The 23915-nt window shown below is 46.8% G+C and overlaps 1 protein-coding gene across 1 annotated transcript; it reads right to left on the bottom strand.

The window, feature by feature from the left end:
- Nucleotides 1-6828: 6828 nt before the first annotated feature.
- Nucleotides 6829-14219, bottom strand: LOC121878670 (histone H4-like). Its single transcript, XM_042384990.1, has 2 exons — nt 14162-14219; nt 6829-7133 (listed from the first exon to the last, which is right to left on the bottom strand). Exons 1-2 carry the CDS (start codon nt 14217-14219, stop codon nt 6829-6831), a joined length of 363 nt encoding a protein of 120 aa, XP_042240924.1.
- Nucleotides 14220-23915: the final 9696 nt, after the last annotated feature.

The following is a 23915-nucleotide window of genomic DNA, read 5'->3' as shown; positions in this document are numbered from 1 at the left end:
CCAGCCACCGGTGGTGTCAAGAAGCCCCATCGTTACAGGCCCGGAACCGTCGCCCTTCGTGAGATCCGTCGTTACCAGAAGAGCACAGAGCTACTCATCAGGAAGCTGCCCTTCCAGCGCCTGGTGCGTGAGATCGCCCAGGATTTCAAGACTGACCTGCGCTTCCAGTCGTCTGCCGTCATGGCTCTGCAGGAAGCCTCTGAGGCTTACCTGGTGGGTCTTTTCGAGGACACCAACCTGTGTGCCATTCACGCCAAGCGCGTTACCATCATGCCCAAGGACATCCAGCTGGCCCGGCGCATCCGCGGAGAGCGTGCTTAAGTCCTCTTCCTTGGGGAAAAACAAAAAGCACAACAAAACCTACCAGACATCTATAACTCGGCCCTTCTCAGGGCCAAAGAACTGTTCTGAAGATAATTTTCATGACAATCTAAATGGTTGGTGGTCGGAGAGCGTTAATTTCGGTTACCCAAATCGCCTAACGGTAAGTTGGTAACATTCGTGGAGGTACGATTGTATAGTAGGTCATCAATTCGGGAGGTGGGTGGGTGCAACAAACAAGAGCTAGTAACAAATAAATATATAAAGAATAAGTAAGTAAATAAATAAATAAAATAAAAGAACATACAATAAAATAAAAAAAAAAAAATTGTTTACATGAAATAGGCGTGCTGCAAACAAGAAATGAAGCCCAAACACACTCCATGTATGTCACTTTGCAGTGGGTGTACAACTACTCCACGCAGAATTTATTTATTTATTTATTATGTTTCGATTTAGTCCGGTTTCTACGCCAATAGAGAATGCAGATTATTATAATTTTTTTTTTATTTATTTCCCTCTCAATATATCACTGTCGGTAACTGTCTCTTTAACATGTAACTGTGGCTCCGATGGAGCCGATTAAGTTGTAGTAGTGGGATGGCGTGTTTGTTGTGCACAAGTAACCTCTTACTTGGAAGAGGTGTACTTGGTGACAGCCTTGGTGCCCTCAGACACGGCATGCTTGGCCAGTTCACCGGGCAGCAAGAGTCGGACAGCTGTCTGGATTTCCCGACTTGTAATGGTGGAGCGTTTGTTGTAGTGCGCCAGGCGGGAAGCCTCGGCAGCGATGCGCTCGAAGATGTCGTTCACGAAAGAGTTCATGATGGACATAGCTTTGGAGGAGACTCCTGTGTCGGGGTGCACTTGCTTCAGTACCTTGTAGATGTAGATGCTGTAGCTTTCCTTCCTCCTGCGCTTCTTCTTCTTGTCACCCTTGGCAATGGCCTTCTGGGCCTTTCCAGCCTTCTTGGCAGCCTTTCCGGAAGTTTTGGGAGGCATGGCGGCACAGTTACTCGTGGCGCGGAGCGAGAGAATTGAAAACTGGCCCGACTAACTTTTCCTTATATACCGAGCGGGCCGCTCAGGATCAGACTGGCTGCAGCTACGGCTCTCTTACATTGGTTGGGTCCGCGAGACGGCCACCTGGCCTGATCCTGAGCTTGGTATAAAAGACCAAGGTGGCGGGCGGAAATTTAACTCCTATCACGAAAAGCAGCAGCAGCAACATGTCAGGACGCGGCAAGGGAGGCAAAGTGAAGGGCAAGTCAAAGTCCCGTTCTAGCAGGGCCGGACTCCAGTTCCCCGTGGGTAGAATCCACCGTCTCTTGCGTAAGGGCAACTATGCTGAGCGCGTTGGTGCAGGTGCCCCTGTGTACCTTGCAGCCGTCATGGAGTACCTGGCAGCAGAAGTGCTCGAGCTGGCCGGTAACGCCGCCCGCGACAACAAGAAGACCCGCATTATCCCACGTCATCTTCAGCTTGCCATTCGCAATGACGAGGAGCTGAACAAGCTCCTGTCTGGAGTCACCATTGCCCAAGGGGGTGTCCTTCCTAACATCCAAGCTGTGCTCCTCCCCAAGAAGACAGAGAAGAAATAAGAACCCAAGGTTCGTTCACACAAGACAACCTAACCAAACAGGCTCCTTTCGGAGCCACAGGATATCACTTAAAGAGAGAAATATACGACATCAACGTTTTGCAGGATAACACTCTATTTTACGTGTAATTAGCATAGTATTGTGGTAATTGAGTGAAATTGTTTTTGAATGGTGTAGATGTGAAGGGTTACTGCGGGGGCCTGGGGTGGGGGACTTAAACGGGACTTAGAAGGGCGCAAGAAGCAGCTTTAGCAGCAGCAGCAGCAGCAGCAGCAGCAAGGGAGGGATGAGACCTTCTTTTTAGTTTGCCTATTCATTGACAGTACACATTTACCAGCAGCATACATTGGAGTCATATTCTAACTGTTGACTAATCAGTGTGTGGGCTAGCCAATTTGGGATAAACAGCAAGAATGTAATGTCCTCAATGAAGTAATGACATAGTTCAAGATACAATAAGTCAGGTGGCCTGAAGTCTTTGACAGTGTCCCATTCAATAATATAGTAGTGCTTTAAAGGTGTATCACCAAGTTTACATGCTGAGTGTTCCGGTATGGGTACAGCGTTACTAACTAGCCAGATGTGTCTGTATCCTAACCTAATTCTGGCCACGACTACATCACACAGGCAAGTTGTTTGGACACTCTTCCTAGCCCCCTTGGTCCCTGTTCACCTACCTACTGTAGCAGTAAGTAGGTACCTGTTGTAAATCGAAAGGTTGCCAATTCGTATTCAGGGAAAGTTGTTGGAGCTTCTAAACTTGAACTGACACAATCCGAGGAGTGGTGACCCGAGGATCACAGACACTATCTCTCCCTTCCTAACCTCCTGCTCCTTCCTCTGTCCTCCCAAAATGGAACCATGCTATCGCAAAGGTAATAATACAGGTAGAGACAACAACATATTTTCCTATTGTCTTATTATATATTAATAACAGAAACGCTGCCGCCATCCCGGAGGCTTTACATTGTCTCACTGTTCATTCCCTCCACAATTCTTCCTCTTACTTCTTCTTCTTCTTCTTCTTCTTCTTCTTCTTCTTCTTCTTCTTCTTCTTCTTCTTCTTCTTCTTCTTCTTCTTCTTCTTCTTCTTCTTCTTCTTCTTCTTCTTCTTCTTCTTCTTCTTCTTCTTCTTCTTCTTCTTCTTCTTCTTCTTCTTCTTCTTCTTCTTCTTCTTCTTCTTCTTCTTCTTCTTCTTCTTCTTCTTCTTCTTCTTCTTCTTCTTCTTCTTCTTCTTCTTCTTCTTCTTCTCTTCTTCTTCTTCTTCTTCTTCTTCTTCTTCTTCTTCTTCTTCTTCTTCTTCTTCTTCTTCTTCTTCTTCTTCTTCTTCTTCTTCTTCTTCTTCTTCTTCTTCTTCTTCTTCTTCTTCTTCTTCTTCTTCTTTCTTCTTCTTCTTCTTTCTTCTTATTCTTCTTCTTCTTCTTCTTCTTCTTCTTCTTCTTCTTCTTCTTCTTCTTCTTCTTCTTCTTCTTCTTCTTCTTCTTCTTCTTCTTCTTCTTCTTCTTCTTCTTCTTCTTCTTCTTCTTCTTCTTCTTCTTCTTCTTCTTCTTCTTCTTCTTCTTCTTCTTCTTCTTCCATCAATACTTTATTAACGGTGTATGTAAGTTTCACCATGTTTTGCACTACAGCGGTAGAGCAAAGTATAATTTGTTAGCAATAAACCAAAAGCATATTTTATGGCCTAATCATCACTACATAGAACACCACCCATAAAGCATGATACTAGTAGACCACAAAAACTGCTATAAACACCCAAAGCATATTTTATTGCCTAATCATCACTACATAGAACACCACTCATAAAGCATGATACTATTAGACCACAAACTGCTATAAACCCCAATAATATACTATACTAGTGACTCTAATTGTGTTACCCAATATTATACGAAATAATACTATAAAACATAATAATAAACACACTAATAGTGTATATTAGTTGAATGCACAATCTGATGAGAAGTAAAAAAAAAAACAACAACATAACAATAACCTAGAAAGAGTGTAGAGTATTTTTGTGCAAACTATTATACTAGTAGATGGTCTAAGATAACTGTATGTGAAGGAAAAGGTGTGCTCTCCACTCAAACTTTCTTTTTATGAAATCTCCTACTCCCCAGCTGAGCGGTACGCCCAATGGGAAACAAAACGTGGCACATAACACGCCGCCCGCCAGCTCTGGCTCGGTGAATAGGAATCAGTAATCGGGCGGAGTATAAACAACACCGCCGCCAATGTGCTCCTCCCATCTCTGAGGAAATCTGGCGGGCAACTTAGTATTATATTAGCATGTAATAATAATAACAATAATAATAATAATAATACTACTACTACTACTACTACTACTAATAATAATAATAATAATAATATTAATAATAATAATATTAATAATAATAACATGCAATTTCATTTTATAACACATACTAACAAAATAGTGTATAGCCTACTATACTTAACTATAATAGGTTAGGTTGCGTAGGAGGATCTAAAAAGTACAGTAGTATACACACACACACACACACACACACACACACACACACACACACACACACACACACACATACATATAGACAACAAACTAAATTAGAAACCACACGTCAGTGAAGTTATCAAATCCTCCAGTTTCTGTCTCCACCTCCTACGCCGACTCAAGTCCCTCGGTGTTCCTGCACACGAGCTCCTCAGTGTTTACACAACATTCATACTTCCCAAGCTCACCTATGCCTCCTCCACCTGGTCTTCCTCCCTAAATGCCACACAACGTAAACACCTAGAAAAAGTGCAAAAGAGGCCATGCAAGATTATTCTCTACCCTTCCTACTCCACATATCAAGAAGCGCTCAACACACTGACCGACCCTTTAGACTCTCACTGACCATCACCACGACCTCATCTGCAAATTTGGTAAGAAGCTTCTACACCATCCCCGACACCGGCTCCTACTACCACCTGAGATCCCTAGTCCGAGAATTGCTCTTTGACACCACAACCGCATCCAGCCCATACGTGCACGAACTGATCGCTATAAGAACAGCCCAGTCCCAACCATTGTAAAAATTATCGATAACTTGTAATAAATCAGTGTACTCACTCCCAGTAAACACTACTCCTTGCACTGTCACTATGTTGAAATGAACTGTAGTTTGAGCTTTTCCCCAGCTAGTTATTATATGTCTAATTTGTGTCACTCATGTTACTTGTATATTATTTGTAATTCGTAACCCATTCCCCAAATATGTAACTGTATATTTTCAGCCTTCTGGCTGCCAAGCACTTTCAATAAACCGTTAATTATTATTATTATTATTTATATGTTGGCCCATACCAACTCACTCCCCTGAACCCTCCTCCCCACCGGACTATCAACAAGTTCTTGCCATAAGGTACTATCTCATTTGGCAAAGGAATGGAACCAGTGATGAATAGTGGTGAACAGTGCTTAACTCAGTGAAAAACAACTCGGCAGTTGAGTCTTACCCAAGCTAGCTAACCACCTTCACACAGTGAGGTCCCAGGTACCCAGTTATACTTCCCCTGAGACTCCACGATAGAGAGGCCTGGGACCACACCTCACCCACTTGAATGAGTGAGTCATGTCGACCACGTGGTGTCCCCAAGATGCTACGACACCACGTAGTGAATGTTTTGCTACAGCATCATCATGTGAAGTTCCTCATAACACCATCTGTGAGGTAACTGCTACATCATCAGGCCCCTCATAACGCCATCTGTGAGGGAGTTACTACACTACGTGTCTGGTGTTTAACATCTCACCTTACATGATCTACGCGTGCAAACATTAATCTGTATGTTCACTGTGTGCTCCTTCACCTTTCTCTAATGAGGGCTTTTGTTAAACCACCAATGTATGATGTACTAAGTCATTTGTGTCCAATGTATACTTTCGAAAAGCCCTTGTTTGGGGAAGGTAGGAGAGAGTAGTCGTCATTATTGTCCAAGCCACATTATTTATTTCTATATATAAGTAATGTAGGCTGGTTTTTAAATACCTCAATCCCCTAACGGTGCCGTTTGTATATTAAGAAATACCGAAGCCATACAGTACAACACCAGCGAATATGAAGTATCACTGTAACCGGCAACTGTTACTCACTCATACCTACATACATATATAGAGTCTTTACAGAATGATAGCAGACACGAGGAAGACGAACAACAAGAGGAGAAGAGTTAGAAGAAAATCAACTTCAAGCTAAGAAGAAGAATACCAAGACATTTCCTCCAAACAAGAAAACAACACACACAATCAAGCCGACCAAACACTGAGAAACCATGGCGGAACCCAACATGCACGGACGCTTGACCTGACTCTATCCTGCCGCATCCAGGCGAGTTGCTGCTTAAAGTCCCTCACGCAAGCGCTGTTTAGCCACTGCACCTATTCTATCCTCCTAAAATTCACTTCAATCCCCCCCTGCCACTAGCATGTTATGTATGTATGTATGTATGTATGTATGTATGTATGTATGTATGTATGTATGAATGAATGATAACTGCAACTTTGTGTATTAAAACTCATTACTCTTACCGAAGTAATATAGTGCGTGGTTATGTTATGTCATGTTAGGATAGATTATAAACTACATTGGGTTACATTTCGTGAGGTTCGGTGACGCTACAGGAAGTTAGGTGAGGTACCTGGAGGTTAGGTGAATGTTGACTGACTGACTGACAATTATTAGGAAGTGGTTCCAACACGTTCACACACAACCTATACTCATACCACAAGTCCAGAATTAGAGAGGATCATGTTATTGGATATATTTTCAACGATTTACTCAGTGTCTAACCAACTCTTTAGCGATTTAAATGTGGACCTAAAATTAGGTCCGTATATTTGTTTGTCGTGGTGGTGGTGGTGGTGTGCGCCCGTCCATCAGGTTGATTAACCACCAAAACCATAAAGGGTGCGGCCCTGCCGTTTCAGGGCATACACCACATCCATGGCGGTGACGGTCTTCCTTTTTGCGTGCTCGGTGTAGGTGACGGCGTCACGGATGACGTTCTCCAGAAACACCTTGAGGACGCCGCGGGTCTCCTCGTAGATGAGGCCGGATATACGTTTAACACCTCCACGCCGAGCTAGACGACGAATGGCGGGCTTGGTGATACCCTGGATGTTGTCACGAAGCACCTTACGATGACGCTTGGCGCCACCCTTTCCAAGTCCCTTGCCTCCTTTGCCTCGTCCTTTGCCTCATCCAGTCATGTTGTTGTGGTTGCTACTACAGGTGGTCCTGGTGTGGCTTCGCCCACGGTTTGGTGGGAGTAGGTGGCGTGCTGTGGACGCAGCGGTAGTATCGTTCATCCAAGGCCGTCCCTCCCTCTTGGAGGTGGGGCGCAGCTTGCGGATGACGCATGCGGCACTCGTGGCCAATGAGGTGGCCACTGAGGTGGAGAATGTCTGTATATAAGCCCGCCCGCCTGCCGGGCCGCCCGTATTGACTATTTCGTCGTCGAGATGGCCCGTACTAAACAGACTGCCCGCAAGTCCGCTGGAGGCAAGGCTCCACGGAAGCAGCTTGCCACCAAGGCAGCTCGCAAGTCCGCCCCAGCCACCGGTGGTGTCAAGAAGCCCCATCGTTACAGGCCCGGAACCGTCGCCCTTCGTGAGATCCGTCGTTACCAGAAGAGCACAGAGCTACTCATCAGGAAGCTGCCCTTCCAGCGCCTGGTGCGTGAGATCGCCCAGGATTTCAAGACTGACCTGCGCTTCCAGTCGTCTGCCGTCATGGCTCTGCAGAAACCTCTGAGGAACACCTGGTGGAATATTTTCGAGGACACCAACCTGTGTGCCATTCACGCCAAGCGCGTTACCATCATGCCCAAGGACATCCAGCTGGCCCGGCGCATCCGCGGAGAGCGTGCTTAAGTCCTCTTCCTTGGGGAAAAACAAAAAGCACAACAAAACCTACCAGACATCTATAACTCGGCCCTTCTCAGGGCCAAAGAACTGTTCTGAAGATAATTTTCATGACAATCGAAATGGTTGGTGGACGGAGAGCGTTAATTTCGGTTACCCAAATCGCCTAACGGTAAGTTGGTAACATTCGTGGAGGTACGATTGTATAGTAGGTCATCAATTCGGGAGGTGGGTGGGTGCAACAAACAAGAGCTAGTAACAAATAAATATATAAAGAAGAAGTAAGTAAATAAATAAATAAAATAAAAGAACATACAATAAAAAAAAAAAAAAAAAAATTGTTTACATGAAATAGGCGTGCTGCAAACAAGAAATGAAGCCCAAACACACTCCATGTATGTCACTTTGCAGTGGGTGTACAAATACTCCACGCAGAATTTATTTATTTATTTATTATGTTTCGATTTAGTCCGGTTTCTACGCCAATAGAGAATGCAGATTATTATAATTTTTTTTTTATTTATTTCCCTCTCAATATATCACTGTCGGTAACTGTCTCTTTAACATGTAACTGTGGCTCCGATGGAGCCGATTAAGTTGTAGTAGTGGGATGGCGTGTTTGTTGTGCACAAGTAACCTCTTACTTGGAAGAGGTGTACTTGGTGACAGCGTTGGTGCCCTCAGACACGGCATGCTTGGCCAGTTCACCGGGCAGCAAGAGTCGGACAGCTGTCTGGATTTCCCGACTTGTAATGGTGGAGCGTTTGTTGTAGTGCGCCAGGCGGGAAGCCTCGGCAGCGATGCGCTCGAAGATGTCGTTCACGAAAGAGTTCATGATGGACATAGCTTTGGAGGAGACTCCTGTGTCGGGGTGCACTTGCTTCAGTACCTTGTAGATGTAGATGCTGTAGCTTTCCTTCCTCCTGCGCTTCTTCTTCTTGTCACCCTTGGCAATGGCCTTCTGGGCCTTTCCAGCCTTCTTGGCAGCCTTTCCGGAAGTTTTGGGAGGCATGGCGGCACAGTTACTCGTGGCGCGGAGCGAGAGAATTGAAAACTGGCCCGACTAACTTTTCCTTATATACCGAGCGGGCCGCTCAGGATCGGACTGGCTGCAGCTACGGCTCTCTTACATTGGTTGGGTCCGCGAGACGGCCACCTGGCCTGATCCTGAGCTTGGTATAAAAGACCAAGGTGGCGGGCGGAAATTTAACTCCTATCACGAAAAGCAGCAGCAGCAACATGTCAGGACGCGGCAAGGGAGGCAAAGTGAAGGGCAAGTCAAAGTCCCGTTCTAGCAGGGCCGGACTCCAGTTCCCCGTGGGTAGAATCCACCGTCTCTTGCGTAAGGGCAACTATGCTGAGCGCGTTGGTGCAGGTGCCCCTGTGTACCTTGCAGCCGTCATGGAGTACCTGGCAGCAGAAGTGCTCGAGCTGGCCGGTAACGCCGCCCGCGACAACAAGAAGACCCGCATTATCCCGCGTCATCTTCAGCTTGCCATTCGCAATGACGAGGAGCTGAACAAGCTCCTGTCTGGAGTCACCATTGCCCAAGGGGGTGTCCTTCCTAACATCCAAGCTGTGCTCCTCCCAAAGAAGACAGAGAAGAAATAAGAACCCAAGGTTCGTTCACACAAGACAACCTAACCAAACAGGCTCCTTTCGGAGCCACAGGATATCACTTAAAGAGAGAAATATACGACATCAACGTTTTGCAGGATAACACTCTATTTTACGTCAAATTAGCATAGTATTGTGGAAATAGAGTGAAATTGATTTTGAATGGTGTAGATGTGAAGGGCGGTTGTGGGGGCCTGGGGTGGGGGACTTAAACGGGACTTAGAAGGGCGCAGAAGCAGCAGCAGCAGCAAGGGAGGCGACCTTATTTTCACTCTGGTTCATTGACAGTACACATTTACCAGCAGCATACATTGGAGTCATATTGTAATTGTAGACTAATCAGTGTGGGCTAGCTAGCCAATTTGGGATAGAGAGCAAGAATGTAATGTCCTCAATGAAGTAATGACATAGTTCAAGATACAATAAGTGAGGTGGACTGAAGTCTTTGACAGTGTCACATTCAATAATATAGTGCTTTAAAGGTGTATCACAAAGTTTACATGCTGAGTGTTCCGGTATGGGTACAGCGTTACTAACTTGCCAGATGTGTCTGTATCCTAACCTAATTGTGGCCACGACTACATCACACAGGCAGGCAGGAGCAAGTTGTTTGGACACTATTCCTAGCCCCCTTGGTCCCTGTTCACCTACTGTAGCAGTAAGTAGGTACCTGTTGTAAATCGAACGGTTGCGAATTCGTATTCAGGGAAAGTTGTTGGAGCTTCTAAACTTGAACTGACACAATCCGAGGAGTGGTGACCCGAGGGATGCAATTTCTCCTCTCCTTCCCTAACCTCCTGCTCCTTCCTCCTGTACTCCAAAATTGAATAAACTACTATCGCAAGGTAATAATACAGGTAGAACAACAACTTATATTGCTATATTGTCGCTGTATATATTATATAGAAACGCGCTGCCGCCATCCGGAGGCTTTACATTGTCTCACTGTTCATTCCCTCCACAATTCTTCCTCGTACTTCTTCTTCTTCTTCTTCTTCTTCTTCTTCTTCTTCTTCTTCTTCTTCCATGAATACTTTATTAACGGTGTATGTAAGTTTCACCATGTTTTGCACGACAGCGGTAGAGCAAAGTATATTTTGTTAGCAATAAACCAAAAGCATATTTTATGGCCTAATCATCACTACATAGAACACCACCCATAAAGCATGATACTAGTAGACCACAAAAACTGCTATAAACACCCAAAGCATATTTTATTGCCTAATCATCACTACATAGAACACCACTCTAAAGCATGATACTATTAGACCTGGCTATATAAGCCCCAATAATAAGCCTATACTATTTATAATTGTTGCAATATTATACGAAATAATACTATAAAACATAATAATAAACACACTAATAGTGTATATTAGTGACTATAATTGTGTTACCCAATATTATACGAAATAATACTATAAAACATAATAATAAACACACTAATAGTGTATATTAGTTGAATGCACAATCTGATGAGAAGTCAAAAAAAAAAAAAACAACATAACAATAACCTAGAAAGAGTGTAGAGTATTTTTGTGCAAACTATTATACTAGTAGATGGTCTAAGATAACTGTATGTGAAGGAAAAGGTGTGCTCTCCCCTCAAACTTTCTTTTTATGAAATCTCCTACTCCCCAGCTGAGCGGTACGCCCAATGGGAAACAAAACGTGGCACATAACACGCCGCCCGCCAGCTCTGGCTCGGTGAATAGGAATCAGTAATCGGGCGGAGTATAAACAACACCGCCGCCAATGTGCTCCTCCCATCTCTGAGGAAATCTGGCGGGCAACTTAGTATTATATTAGCATGTAATAATAATAACAATAATAATAATAATAATACTACTACTAATAATAATAATAATAATAATAATATTAATAATAATATTAATAATAATAGCATGCAATTTCATTTATATTTTATACTAACAAAATAATTAGCCTACTATACTTAACTATAATAGGTTAGGTTGCGTAGGAGGGGATCTAAAAAGGTACAGTGAGTATATATACACACACACACACACACACACACACACACACACACACACACACACACACACACACACACACACACACACACACACACACACACACACACACACACACACACACACACACACACACACACATACATATAGACAACAAACTAAATTAGAAACCACACGTCAGTGAAGTTATCAAATCCTCCAGTTTCCGTCTCCACCTCCTACGCCGACTCAAGTCCCTCGGTGTTCCTGCACACTAGCTCCTCAGTGTTTACACAACATTCATACTTCCCAAGCTCACCTGGTCTTCCTCCCTAAATGCCACACAACGTAAACACCTAGAAAAAGTGCAAAAGAGGCCATGCAAGATTATTCTCTCCCCTTCCTACTCCACATATCAAGAAGCGCTCAACACACTGACCGACCCTTTAGACTCTCACTGACCATCACCACGACCTCATCTGCCAATTTGGTAAGAAGCTTCTACACCATCCCCCGACACGGCTCCTACTACCACCTGAGATCCCTAGTCCGGGGTGCTCTTCTTCGACACCACAACCGCATCCAGCCCAGCCCATACGTGCACGAACTGATCGCTATAAGAACAGCCCAGTCCCAACCATTGTAAAATTATCAATAACTTGTAATAAATCAGTGTATTCACTCCCAGTAAACACTGCTCCTTACACTGTCACTATGTTGAAATGAACTGTAGTTTGAGCTTTTCCCCATCCAGTTATTATATGTCTTATTTGTGTCACTCATGTTACTTGTATATTATTTGTAATTCGTAACCCATTCCCCAAATATGTAACTGTATATTTTCAGCCTTCTGGCTGCCAAGCTCTTTCAATAAACCGTTAAATATTATTATTATTATTATTATTTATATGTTGGCCCATACCAACTCACTCCCCTGAACCCTCCTCCCCACCGGACTATCAACAAGTTCTTGCCATAAGGTACTATCTCATTTGGCAAAGGAATGGAACCAGTGATGAATAGTGGTGAACAGTGCTTAACTCAGTGAAAAACAACTCGGCAGTTGAGTCTTACCCAAGCTAGCTAACCACCTTCACACAGTGAGGTCCCAGGTACCCGGTTATACTTCCCCTGAGACTCCACGATAGAGAGGCCTGGCACCACACCTCACCCACTTGAATGAGTGAGTCATGTCGATACGTGGTGTCCCAAAGATGCTACGGCACCACGTAGTGAATGTTTTGCTACAGCATCATCATGTGAAGTTCCTCATAACACCATCTGTGAGGTAACTGCTACATCATCAGGCCCCTCATAACGCCATCTGTGAGGGAGTTACTACACTACGTGTCTGGTGTTTAACATCTCACCTTACATGATCTACGCGTGCAAACATTAATCTGTATGTTCACTGTGTGCTCCTTCACCTTTCTCTAATGAGGGCTTTTGTTAAACCACCAATGTATGATGTACTAAGTCATTTGTGTCCAATGTATACTTTCGAAAAGCCCTTGTTTAGGGAAGGTAGGAGAGAGTAGTCGTCATTATTGTCCAAGCCACATTATTTATTTCTATATATAAGTAATGTAGGCTGGTTTTTAAATACCTCAATCCCCTAACGGTGCCGTTTGTATATTAAGAAATACCGAAGCCATACAGTACAACACCAGCCAATATGAAGTATCACTGTAACCGGCAACTGTTACTCACTCATACCTACATACATATATAGAGTCTTTACAGAATGATAGCAGACACGAGGAAGACGAACAACAAGAGGAGAAGAGTTAGAAGAAAATCAACTTCAAGCTAAGAAGAAGAATACCAAGACATTTCCTCCAAACAAGAAAACAACACACACAATCAAGCCGACCAAACACTGAGAAACCATGGCGGAACCCAACATGCACAGGACGCTTGACCTGACTCTATCCTGCCGCATCCAGGCGAGTTGCTGCCTAAAGTCCCTCACGCAAGCGCTGTTTAGCCACTGCACCTATTCTATCCTCCTAAAATTCACTTCAATCCCCCCTGCCACTAGCATGTTATGTATGTATGTATGTATGTATGTATGTATGTATGTATGTATGTATGTATGAATGAATGATAACTGCAACTTTGCGTATTAAAACTCATTACTCTTACCGAAGTAATATAGTGCGTGGTTATGTTATGTCATGTTAGGATAGATTATAAACTACATTGGGTTACATTTCGTGAGGTTCGGTGATGCTACAGGAAGTTAGGTGAGGTACCTGGAGGTTAGGTGAATGTTGACTGACTGACTGACAATTATTAGGAAGTGGTTCCAACACGTTCACACACAACCTATACTCATACCACAAGTCCAGAATTAGAGAGGATCATGTTATTGGATATATTTTCAACGATTTACTCAGTGTCTAACCAACTCTTTTGCGATTTAAATGTGGACCTAAAATTAGGTCCGTATATTTGTTTGTCGTGGTGGTGGTGGTGGTGTGCGCCCGTCCATCAGGTTGATTAACCACCAAAACCATAAAGGGTGCGGCCCTGCCGTTTCAGGGCATACACCACATCCATAGCGTTGGCGGTCTTCCTTTTGCGTGCTTTCGGTGTAGGTGGCGGCGTCGCGGATGACGTTCTCAGAAACACCTTGAGGACGCCGCGGAATCTCCTCGTAGATGAGGCCGGATATACGTTAACACCTCCACGCCAGGCTAGACGCGCGACGAATGGCGGGCTTGGTATTCCACCTGGATGTTGTGCAGAAGCGCGCACCTTACGATGACGCTTGGCACGCCACCCTTTCAGATCCCTTGCCTCCCCGCACTCGTCAGTCATGTTGTTGTGAGTTTGCTACTACAGGTGGTCCTGGTGTGGCTTCCGCCCGCAGTTTTGGTGGGAGTAGGTGGCGTGCTGTGGACGCAGCGGTAGTATCGTTCATCAAAGGCCCGTCCACTCCCTCTTGGGTGGGGTAGCTTCGCGGATGGCGCATCTCGCGACACTGATGGCCAATGAGGTGGCCACTGGTGGAGAATAATGCGTATATAAGCCCGCCCGCCTGCCGGGCCGCGCCTGGAAAGAGGGTCGCAATCCTTATCCTTCCCAAATAGGCACACTTAGCTCACGTCTATAAGTGAGCAGTCACATACACTAGGAAGTAGGCTTCCCCAATCGGGGCTCCGTGAGAGAAGCTCAGGAACCACTCTACGACCACCAGCTAGTGGGGAGTGCTGTAATTCCTTTGCTGTTTACTCAACCGGAATAGGTAGGATCTAAAACAACAACAACAACAACAACAACAACAACAACAACCCGGTTATGGAGCGCGTACGCCCTCCTAACCGCGATCCCCGCCTGAACCGCCAACCTGACGACCCGAACCACGACAGGCTTCGCACAGAGAAAGCAGACCAGTTACGCGCCTTCAACGAAGCCCTGAAAAGCAGGAACTCTGCCACCACCTCCAACAACTCCACCACCACCACCACCTCCACCACCACCACCACTGCTACCGCTACTGAGGACAACTGGACGAAGGTAGAAAATAAGAAACGCCGACGTGCCCTTTCGGGAAACGATTGCCGTCAAGCAGCCCCCAAGGCACCCATCACCACCACCAGCTCACCTCCAACGACACTGCCAAAATTCCGGATCACGAAAACGGACGCAAAAACAACATATGCCGCCGTCACAGAGATGGAAAAGCAAAACCCACTGGCCAAGTTCTCAGTGCGGCCCAACCTAAAGGGGGAGATGATCGTTCACCCCAAAGACAAGAACTCCGCCACCACCCTCGACACTTACCTACAAAACACCACCACCATTACTTCAACCAAGCTAGACCCCGCCCAGAAACTGATGAAGTCGGTAGTCCTCCGGTACCCAAAGGAACTACCTCTCGAACCCCTGGAGAACCACCCGAAGATCCTAAAAGCCGAGAGATGCTCTCCCCTGTCCGACAAGACGGCCACCACGAAACAAGTGCTCATAACGCACTACGGCTCACCCCCCAGCACCATAGACCTCAAAACCTGGGGGATCTACGAAGTGAGGCCCTTCGTCCCAGAGCCCCTGCGGTGCTTCAGATGCCAGAAATACGGGCACCATCAGCCAAGGTGCACGTACAAGGAAATCTGCGCAGTCTGCGCACAGAAGCACGGCACACACTCCTGCCTCACCAAGCTGAAGAATGGGGAAAAAATTGCCCCCAAGTGTGCCAACTGCGGGGGCAAACACCACGCCTGGAATCCTGGATGCTCCGAGAGAACAAAGAGGGTCCAGGCAAACCGACCAGCAGCAAGACCGGCCCCCACCGCCTACACACCAGCCCCACCAAGTACCTTCGTGTGGGGAACCCAAAGGCCCAAACAACAGAGACAACCTCCTCAGCCAGTCAACACCCAAAGTGCAGCCCAGTTTCCTGGCCTCACTACAGCCACACCCCAGCCACCCAAGCAGCAGACAACGACAACCACGAGCAAGACAAAAGAAGCACACACCAAGGCACCAGAAGGAATGATACACTTATCAGACCTAGCCAAGGTACTGACAACCTTCGCGGAGGGCCTAGCCGGACTACTGGGCCACAAGATCCAACCCACACAGCTCCAATTACTCATGGGGAGCGTCCTCGGGCAAGTCGCCACAGCTCCAGACACCTCAGTGGAGGAAGCCACGCCGGTCCGCACACGAGTAACAGCCGAGGTACACTCTACACCGAAGAAGGCCACCAGAGAACCCAAGATACCAACAGCTCCCAAGATACCCACAGCTCCCAGAAAGAAACTGGACGGTTCAACTCCCCTGAACCGAACCACGGCCCAGAAGGCAAAAACCACAGAACACGAAGACATGGACTTGATCCAGTTGGAATCGAGCTTGGACATCTCCATCGAGAAGCACCAGAAGTCCCCGATGAAACAGTGGTGGAAAACGTCAGCACCCTGAACATCCTTACATGGAATGCTCAGGGCATCAAAAACAAGAAACACCTCCTACAAGAAGCAGCAGCCAAGGACAAGCTCGACATCATACTCCTACAAGAAACACTTCTACAAGAACACCACTGTTTCAAATTCAGCGGTTACAAGACATACAGGAGGCATTTCACGCAGGCGTCAACAAGAGGATGTATGATCTTGGTCAAGTCAAGCATACCCTCCGCCGATGTCACGCAGCAATTTCCATGTGGGGAAAACATCGAGACACAGGCCGTCAAAGTAACCCTCCAAGAACAGGAATTAACTGTTCACAACATCTACAAGAACCCAAGGGGCTCACTGGAGGTTACTCAATTATTTGCTTCGGCCGCTGACCACGCCACACTCATAGGAGGGGATTTCAATGCACATCATCCCTTCCTAAGCTCGGCAAGCCCCACAAATGAAGACGGCCTACACCTATACACCACCTTTCAAGATACACCCGAGATCTGCCTCCTGAACACCGGAGAGCCCACCCACACTAGGGGAGGAAGGCTAGATCTAACCTTCGTCTCCAGTACACTACAGCCTTCGGCCTCCTGGCAGATACACCCCACGCTGACCAGTGACCACTTCGCCACCCTAACAACGCTGAAGGTGAACAAACTCCCCACTCCACCCCCCCCGAGATGGAGATACAACACTCAAAAGGCAGACTGGGGACTCTTCAAGAAACACCTGGCTAAGTGGCGCGAAAAATCACAGCCGGCCGGCGCAGCACCCGCGGATGAGACAACCCTCCACCACCAATTGGTCGAGGCGTTTCACCTAGCGACAGAAGAGGCTATCCCAAAAACAAAACCCACATCAAGACAGTACAATGATTACTGGTACTACTGTCCCAGGGTGAAAGAACTCAACCACAGAGTGAACATGGCCCGAAGAAACTACAGGAGACATCACACGGCAACAAACAGACATCTCCTGCAAGTCATAGTTAAGGATACCAGGGAAGAGAAGGAAGAAATTAAAAACGTAAGCTGGCTCAAGTGGTGCTCCGAACTGAACGAGCACACCTCCCTTGGCAAGATGTGGGCCCAGATCCGAAGGGCATCTGGGAAGGCAACACCACCACCACCAACTCATCCCAACCCAGAAGAGGAAGCCGAGAGACTTGCAAAACTGTTCTCTGACCGAGCAGCAACGAAGAACCTCCCGAGACAGGCGGAGGAGACACAACGGCGTCTGCGACAGGTCAGACTCCAGACGATCCAAGAGGCCTGCAACAGTGAAGATGACACTGACAGACCATTCAACCAGCAAGAACTCCAGAAGTCGCTAAAACGAAGCAAGGACACAGCTCCAGGGGCCGACAGGATAACCTACTCCATGCTTTCTCATGCCGGTACAGCCGGACACGAGGCTCTGCTGCAAGCCATCAATGCTTCGTGGACAGCACAAAGACTCCCACCAGAATGGAAGAAGGCAGATATACAGCCCATTCCGAAGCCCAGAGAACCAGACAAACCGAGGCCCATCTCCCTTCTCAGCTGCATAGCGAAGACGGGAGAAAGAATGGCTCTCAACCGACTCAAGTGGAAAGTAGGCAGCCCACACCCTCACATCTTTGCTCACACCGAGAACACCGGCACAGGCAACAACATCGCCGAGATACTCAGCACAGTGGACAACAAACCAGCTCTGGTGGTCTTCCTCGACCTGGAGAAAGCCTTCGAACTAGCAAATCCTTTGGCCATTACAACTACGCTCGCAAAAAAAGGCGTCAAGGGAAGGTTGCTGGGGTGGATCCAGAACTACCTCACACAGAGAGAAGCACGAGTACGCTTTCAGGGAGCAACCTCAAGCTACAGGGTCCATGAAAACGGAACCCCACAAGGAGGCATCCTCAGTCCAATGCTGTTCAACGTCCTGATGGAAAATCTAGTCAAACTTCCCTTCAGACAAACAGCCAAGCTCCTATGCTATGCAGACGACTTACAGCTTATAGTAAGAGGATCGAACAGACTAGCCAACACGCAACACGCACTCCAACTCATAGAAGAGGAGTGCAACAGACTTGGACTCAAGATAAATCCAGCCAAGTCGAAAGCGATGGCCATCTGCACAGACACACCAGACAAGACGCTCTCCATACAAAACACGCCGGTAGTCTGGACCAACGCCCACCAGTGTCTTGGAATCTGGTTTGCCAAAAACTCACCTTCAAGCCGCAACTCGAGTATCTCAGGCACAGGACGAAGAGCAGACACAATATAATGAGGTCGCTCACCAGCAAATCCGCAGGAGCAAACCTTCATGTGCTCAAAGCCTACTACACGGCCGCCATCAGATCGCTGGTAGATTACAGTGCTCCAGCACTCATTGGACTGAGAGAAGACCAAATAGCTAAGCTAGAAGTCATCCAAAACAATGCTCTCAGGACCATGCTCGGAGCACCCATGTGGACCAGAATTTGCAATCTGCAAATGGAAACCGAACTACCACCCCTGGCAGTACGAGTCAAGCAGGTGACAACCGGTCTCCTCGCCAAAATCTGTAGAGCAGACAAGCCCACAGTTGCCAAGATTCGAATCAGTGCCTCCCTCCACCTCGACCACAGAGTGCGAGGGGCCACCTGGTCGCACGAGGCAAGCGAGGTCATCCGACACCTGCAAGCAGAAACACTCGTCAAGAACAACCAAGACACACGAGACAACGGTTACACTGTTCCTCCACCATGGAGCCCTCCACCAGCCACACTCAAATTCACCGACCTCGGCGATAGTAAAGCCAACCTCCAGAAGGAGGACCTCCAAAAAATATCTCTCCAAGCCATAGCCACCGAGACACCGGCTGAAGCAGCATCATACTTCACAGACGGCTCGGTGGACCCAAAACATCACAGATCCGGAGCGGCCTTCTACACCCAAGGCCAGACCCTCAAATGGAGACTTTCCAACGACTGCTCCACCCTACAAACAGAACTGGTGGCAATCTCAAAGGCCCTACAACACGCTGCAACACAACACAACAAGTCCGTCATAATTCACACGGACTCGAAATCGGCCATGCAGGCGCTGCAACACAGTCAACCAAGAGACAACGTCCACATCATCACCTCGATCCTCGCACAGCTACAGAAATTCCAAAGCCAAAACCGACCAGTCGTCTTACACTGGATTCCCAGTCATGTAGGGATCGGAGGAAACGACGTGGCAGACGAAGCAGCCAAGGCAGCTACACGTTCCAGTAGCGTACACATCCAAGTTCCAGCAAGTGTGCAACAGATCAAAAATCACCTCAGAAAGACTACCAAGCTCCACATCAAAAAGAGCTTCCTTCATGCACTCAACGCTGGTTCCCAATCAGCCAAATGGTACCTGGCGGCCACAAAAGGGGAACCACCTTTCGCAGACAAGAAAACTCCAAGACAAACCCAAGTCAGCCTTCACCGACTACGTCTAGGGTACAAGTGCTCCTGGCAGATGATCGGAAATGACGTCACGGAATGCACCTACTGTCAGGAGCCAGCAGCCAACCCACTTGAACACTATCTCCTCGATTGCGAGGTCACACAAAGCCTCCGAGACAGAACTCAAATCTCCCAAGAAACACACACACCACCAGCGGCCACTCTAACCCGAAAGGCCCATACAGACCACATTCACCACCTACTCCGGGTCATCACACGATACCCACCACCCAGATAGCTTAGAAAGCATCCTCTCCCAGCAAGTGCGGACCCCAGTTCGGGGGGCGCGCCACTCCGAGGCTGACCACGTCCAAGAGTGGGGGCCGGTGGTAAGCGTCCACTGATCGGGGGTCCGCTCACACTTGCAACCTGCAGTATCCCTCCAATCTGCAGGTGGGACCACCTCCAATCCCAATCCGGTCTGACTGCTCCTGGAGCTCCAGCCGGAACCACCAAACGGGCCGCCTATAGGCAAAGGCCCGTGTCGGACTACGGTCCGACAATCTATACAACAACAACAACAACCGGGCCGCCCGTATTGACTATTTCGTCGAGGATGGCCCGTACTAAACAGACTGCCCGCAAGTCCACTGGAGGCAAGGCTCCACGGAAGCAGCTTGCCACCAAGGCAGCTCGCAAGTCCGCCCCAGCCACCGGTGGTGTCAAGAAGCCCCATCGTTACAGGCCCGGAACCGTCGCCCTTCGTGAGATCCGTCGTTACCAGAAGAGCACAGAACTACTCATCAGGAAGCTGCCCTTCCAGCGCCTGGTGCGTGAGATCGCCCAGGATTTCAAGACTGACCTGCGCTTCCAGTCGTCTGCCGTCATGGCTCTGCAGGAAGCCTCTGAGGCTTACCTGGTGGGTCTTTTCGAGGACACCAACCTGTGTGCCATTCACGCCAAGCGCGTTACCATCATGCCCAAGGACATCCAGCTGGCCCGGCGCATCCGCGGAGAGCGTGCTTAAGTCCTCTTCCTTGGGGAAAAACAAAAAGCACAACAAAACCTACCAGACATCTATAACTCGGCCCTTCTCAGGGCCAAAGAACTGTTCTGAAGATAATTTTCATGACAATCGAAATGGTTGGTGGTAGGAGAGCGTTAATTTCGGTAACCAAAATCGCCTAACGGTAAGTTGGTAACAGTCGTGCAGGCACGAATGTATAGTAGGTCATCAATTCGGGAGGTGGGTGGGTGCAAAAAACAAGAGCTAGTAACAAATTAATATATAAAGAATAAGTAAGTAAATAAATAACTAAAATAAAAGAAAATTCAATAAAATAAAATAAAATGAATTGTTTACATGAAATAGGCGTGCTGCAAACAAGAAATGAAACTAAACACACTCAATATGTCACTTTTGCAGTGGGTGTACAACTACTCGCAGAATTTATTTATTTATTTATTATGTTTCGATTTAGTCCGGTTTCTCTACGCCAATAGAGAATGCAGATTATTATAATTTTTTTATTTATTTCTCCCTCTCAATATATCACTGTCGACAGCTTTGTCTCTTTAACACGCATGCTGACTGTGGCTCCGATGGAGCCGGTGGGATTGTAGTAGTGGGATGGCGTGTTTGTTGTGCACAAGTAACCTCTTACTTGGAAGAGGTGTACTTGGTGACAGCCTTGGTGCCCTCAGACACGGCATGCTTGGCCAGTTCACCGGGCAGCAAGAGTCGGACAGCTGTCTGGATTTCCCGACTTGTAATGGTGGAGCGTTTGTTGTAGTGCGCCAGGCGGGAAGCCTCGGCAGCGATGCGCTCGAAGATGTCGTTCACGAAAGAGTTCATGATTGACATAGCTTTGGAGGAGACTCCTGTGTCGGGGTGCACTTGCTTCAGTACCTTGTAGATGTAGATGCTGTAGCTTTCCTTCCTCCTGCGCTTCTTCTTCTTGTCACCCTTGGCAATGGCCTTCTGGGCCTTTCCAGCCTTCTTGGCAGCCTTTCCGGAAGTTTTGGGAGGCATGGCGGCACAGTTACTCGTGGCGCGGAGCGAGAGAATTGAAAACTGGCCCGACTAACTTTTCCTTATATACCGAGCGGGCCGCTCAGGATCAGACTGGCTGCAGCTACGGCTCTCTTACATTGGTTGGGTCCGCGACACGGCCACCTGGCCTGATCCTGAGCTTGGTATAAAAGACCAAGGTGGCGGGCGGAAATTTAACTCCTATCACGAAAAGCAGCAGCGGCAACATCAGGACGCGGCAGGGAGGCAAAGGAAGGGGCCAGGCTCGAGAATCCCGTTCTGCTTGGGCCGGACTCCAGTTCCCCGTGGGTAGGATCCACCGTCTCTTGCGTAAAGGCAACTATGCTGAGCGTGTTGGTGCAGGTGCCCCTGTGTACCTTGCAGCCGTCATGGAGTACCTGGCAGCAGAAGTGCTCGAGCTGGCCGGTAACGCCGCCCGCGACAACAAGAAGACCCGCATTATCCCGCGTCATCTTCAGCTTGCCATTCGCAATGACGAGGAGCTGAACAAGCTCCTGTCTGGAGTCCCCATTGCCCAAGGGGGTGTCCTTCCTAACATCCAAGCTGTGCTCCTCCCCAAGAAGACAGAGAAGAAATAAGAACCCAAGGTTCGTTCACACAAGACAACCTAACCAAACAGGCTCCTTTCGGAGCCACAGGATATCACTTAAAGAGAGAAATATACGACATCAACGTTTTGCAGGATAACACTCTATTTTACGTGTAATTAGCATAGTATTGTGGAAATTGAGTGAAAATGTTTTTGAATGTTGTAGATGTGAAGGGTTACTGCGGGGGCCTGGGGTGGGGGACTTAAACGGGACTTAGAAGGGCGCAAGAAGCAGCAGCAGCAGCAGCAGCAGCCAGGGAGGCGACCTTATTTTCAGTCAGGTTCATACACAAAGAAATACATCAGATTCATTGACAGTACAGTACACATTTACCAGTGTGGGCTAGCCAATTTGGGATAAAGAGCAAGAATGTAATGTCCTCAATGAAGTAATGACATAGTTCAAGATACAATAAGTGAGGTGGCCTGAAGTCTTTGACAGTGTCCCATTCAATAATATAGTAGTGCTTTAAAGGTGTATCACCAAGTTTACATGCTGAGTGTTCCGGTATGGGTACAGCGTTACTAACTAGCCAGATGTGTCTGTATCCTAACCTAATTCTGGCCACGACTACATCACACAGGCAAGTTGTTTGGACACTCTTCCTAGCACCCTTGGTCCCTGTTCACCTACCTACTGTAGCAGTAAGTAGGTACCTGTTGTAAATCGAAAGGTTGCCAATTCGTAATCAGGGAAAGTTGATTGAGCTTCTAAACTTGAACTGACATAATCCGAGGAGTGGTGATCCGAGGATCACAGACACTATCTCTCCCACTACAAATCCCTTCCTAACCTCCTGCTCCTTCCTCTGTCCTCCCCAAATTTAACCATGCTATCGCAAAGGTAATAATACAGGTAGAGACAACAACATATTTTCCTATTGTCTTATTATATATTAATAACAGTAACGCTGCCGCCATCCCGGAGGCTTTACATTGTCTCACTGTTCATTCCCTCCACAATTCTTCCTCTTACTTCTTCTTCTTCTTCTTCTTCTTCTTCTTCTTCTTCTTCTTCTTCTTCTTCTTCTTCTTCCATCAATACTTTATTAACGGTGTATGTAAGTTTCACCATGTTTTGCACTACAGCGGTAGAGCAAAGTATATTTTGTTAGCAATAAACCAAAAGCATATTTTATGGCCTAATCATCACTACATAGAACACCACCCATACAGCATGATACTAGTAGACCACAAAAACTGCTATAAACACTTAAAGCATATTTTATTGCTAATCATCACTACATAGAACTTACCACTCATAAAGCATGATACTATTAAACACTGTTCCCAATAATAAACTATACTAGTGACTATAATTGTGTTACCCAATATTATACGAAATAATACTATAAAACATAATAATAAACACACTAATAGTGTATATTAGTGACTATAATTGTGTTACCCAATATTATACGAAATAATACTATAAAACATAATAATAAACACACTAATAGTGTATATTAGTTGAATGCACAATCTGATGAGAAGTCAAAAAAAAAAAAAAAAAACATAACAATAACCTAGAAAGAGTGTAGAGTATTTTTGTGCAAAC

The sequence above is a fragment of the Homarus americanus genome, unplaced genomic scaffold (assembly GCF_018991925.1).
Source record: "Homarus americanus isolate GMGI-L3 unplaced genomic scaffold, GMGI_Hamer_2.0 scaffold46442, whole genome shotgun sequence".
NCBI lineage: Eukaryota > Metazoa > Arthropoda > Malacostraca > Decapoda > Nephropidae > Homarus > Homarus americanus.
Note: the sequence above shows the minus strand (reverse complement) of the source record. Positions and strands in the feature narration are given on the sequence as shown.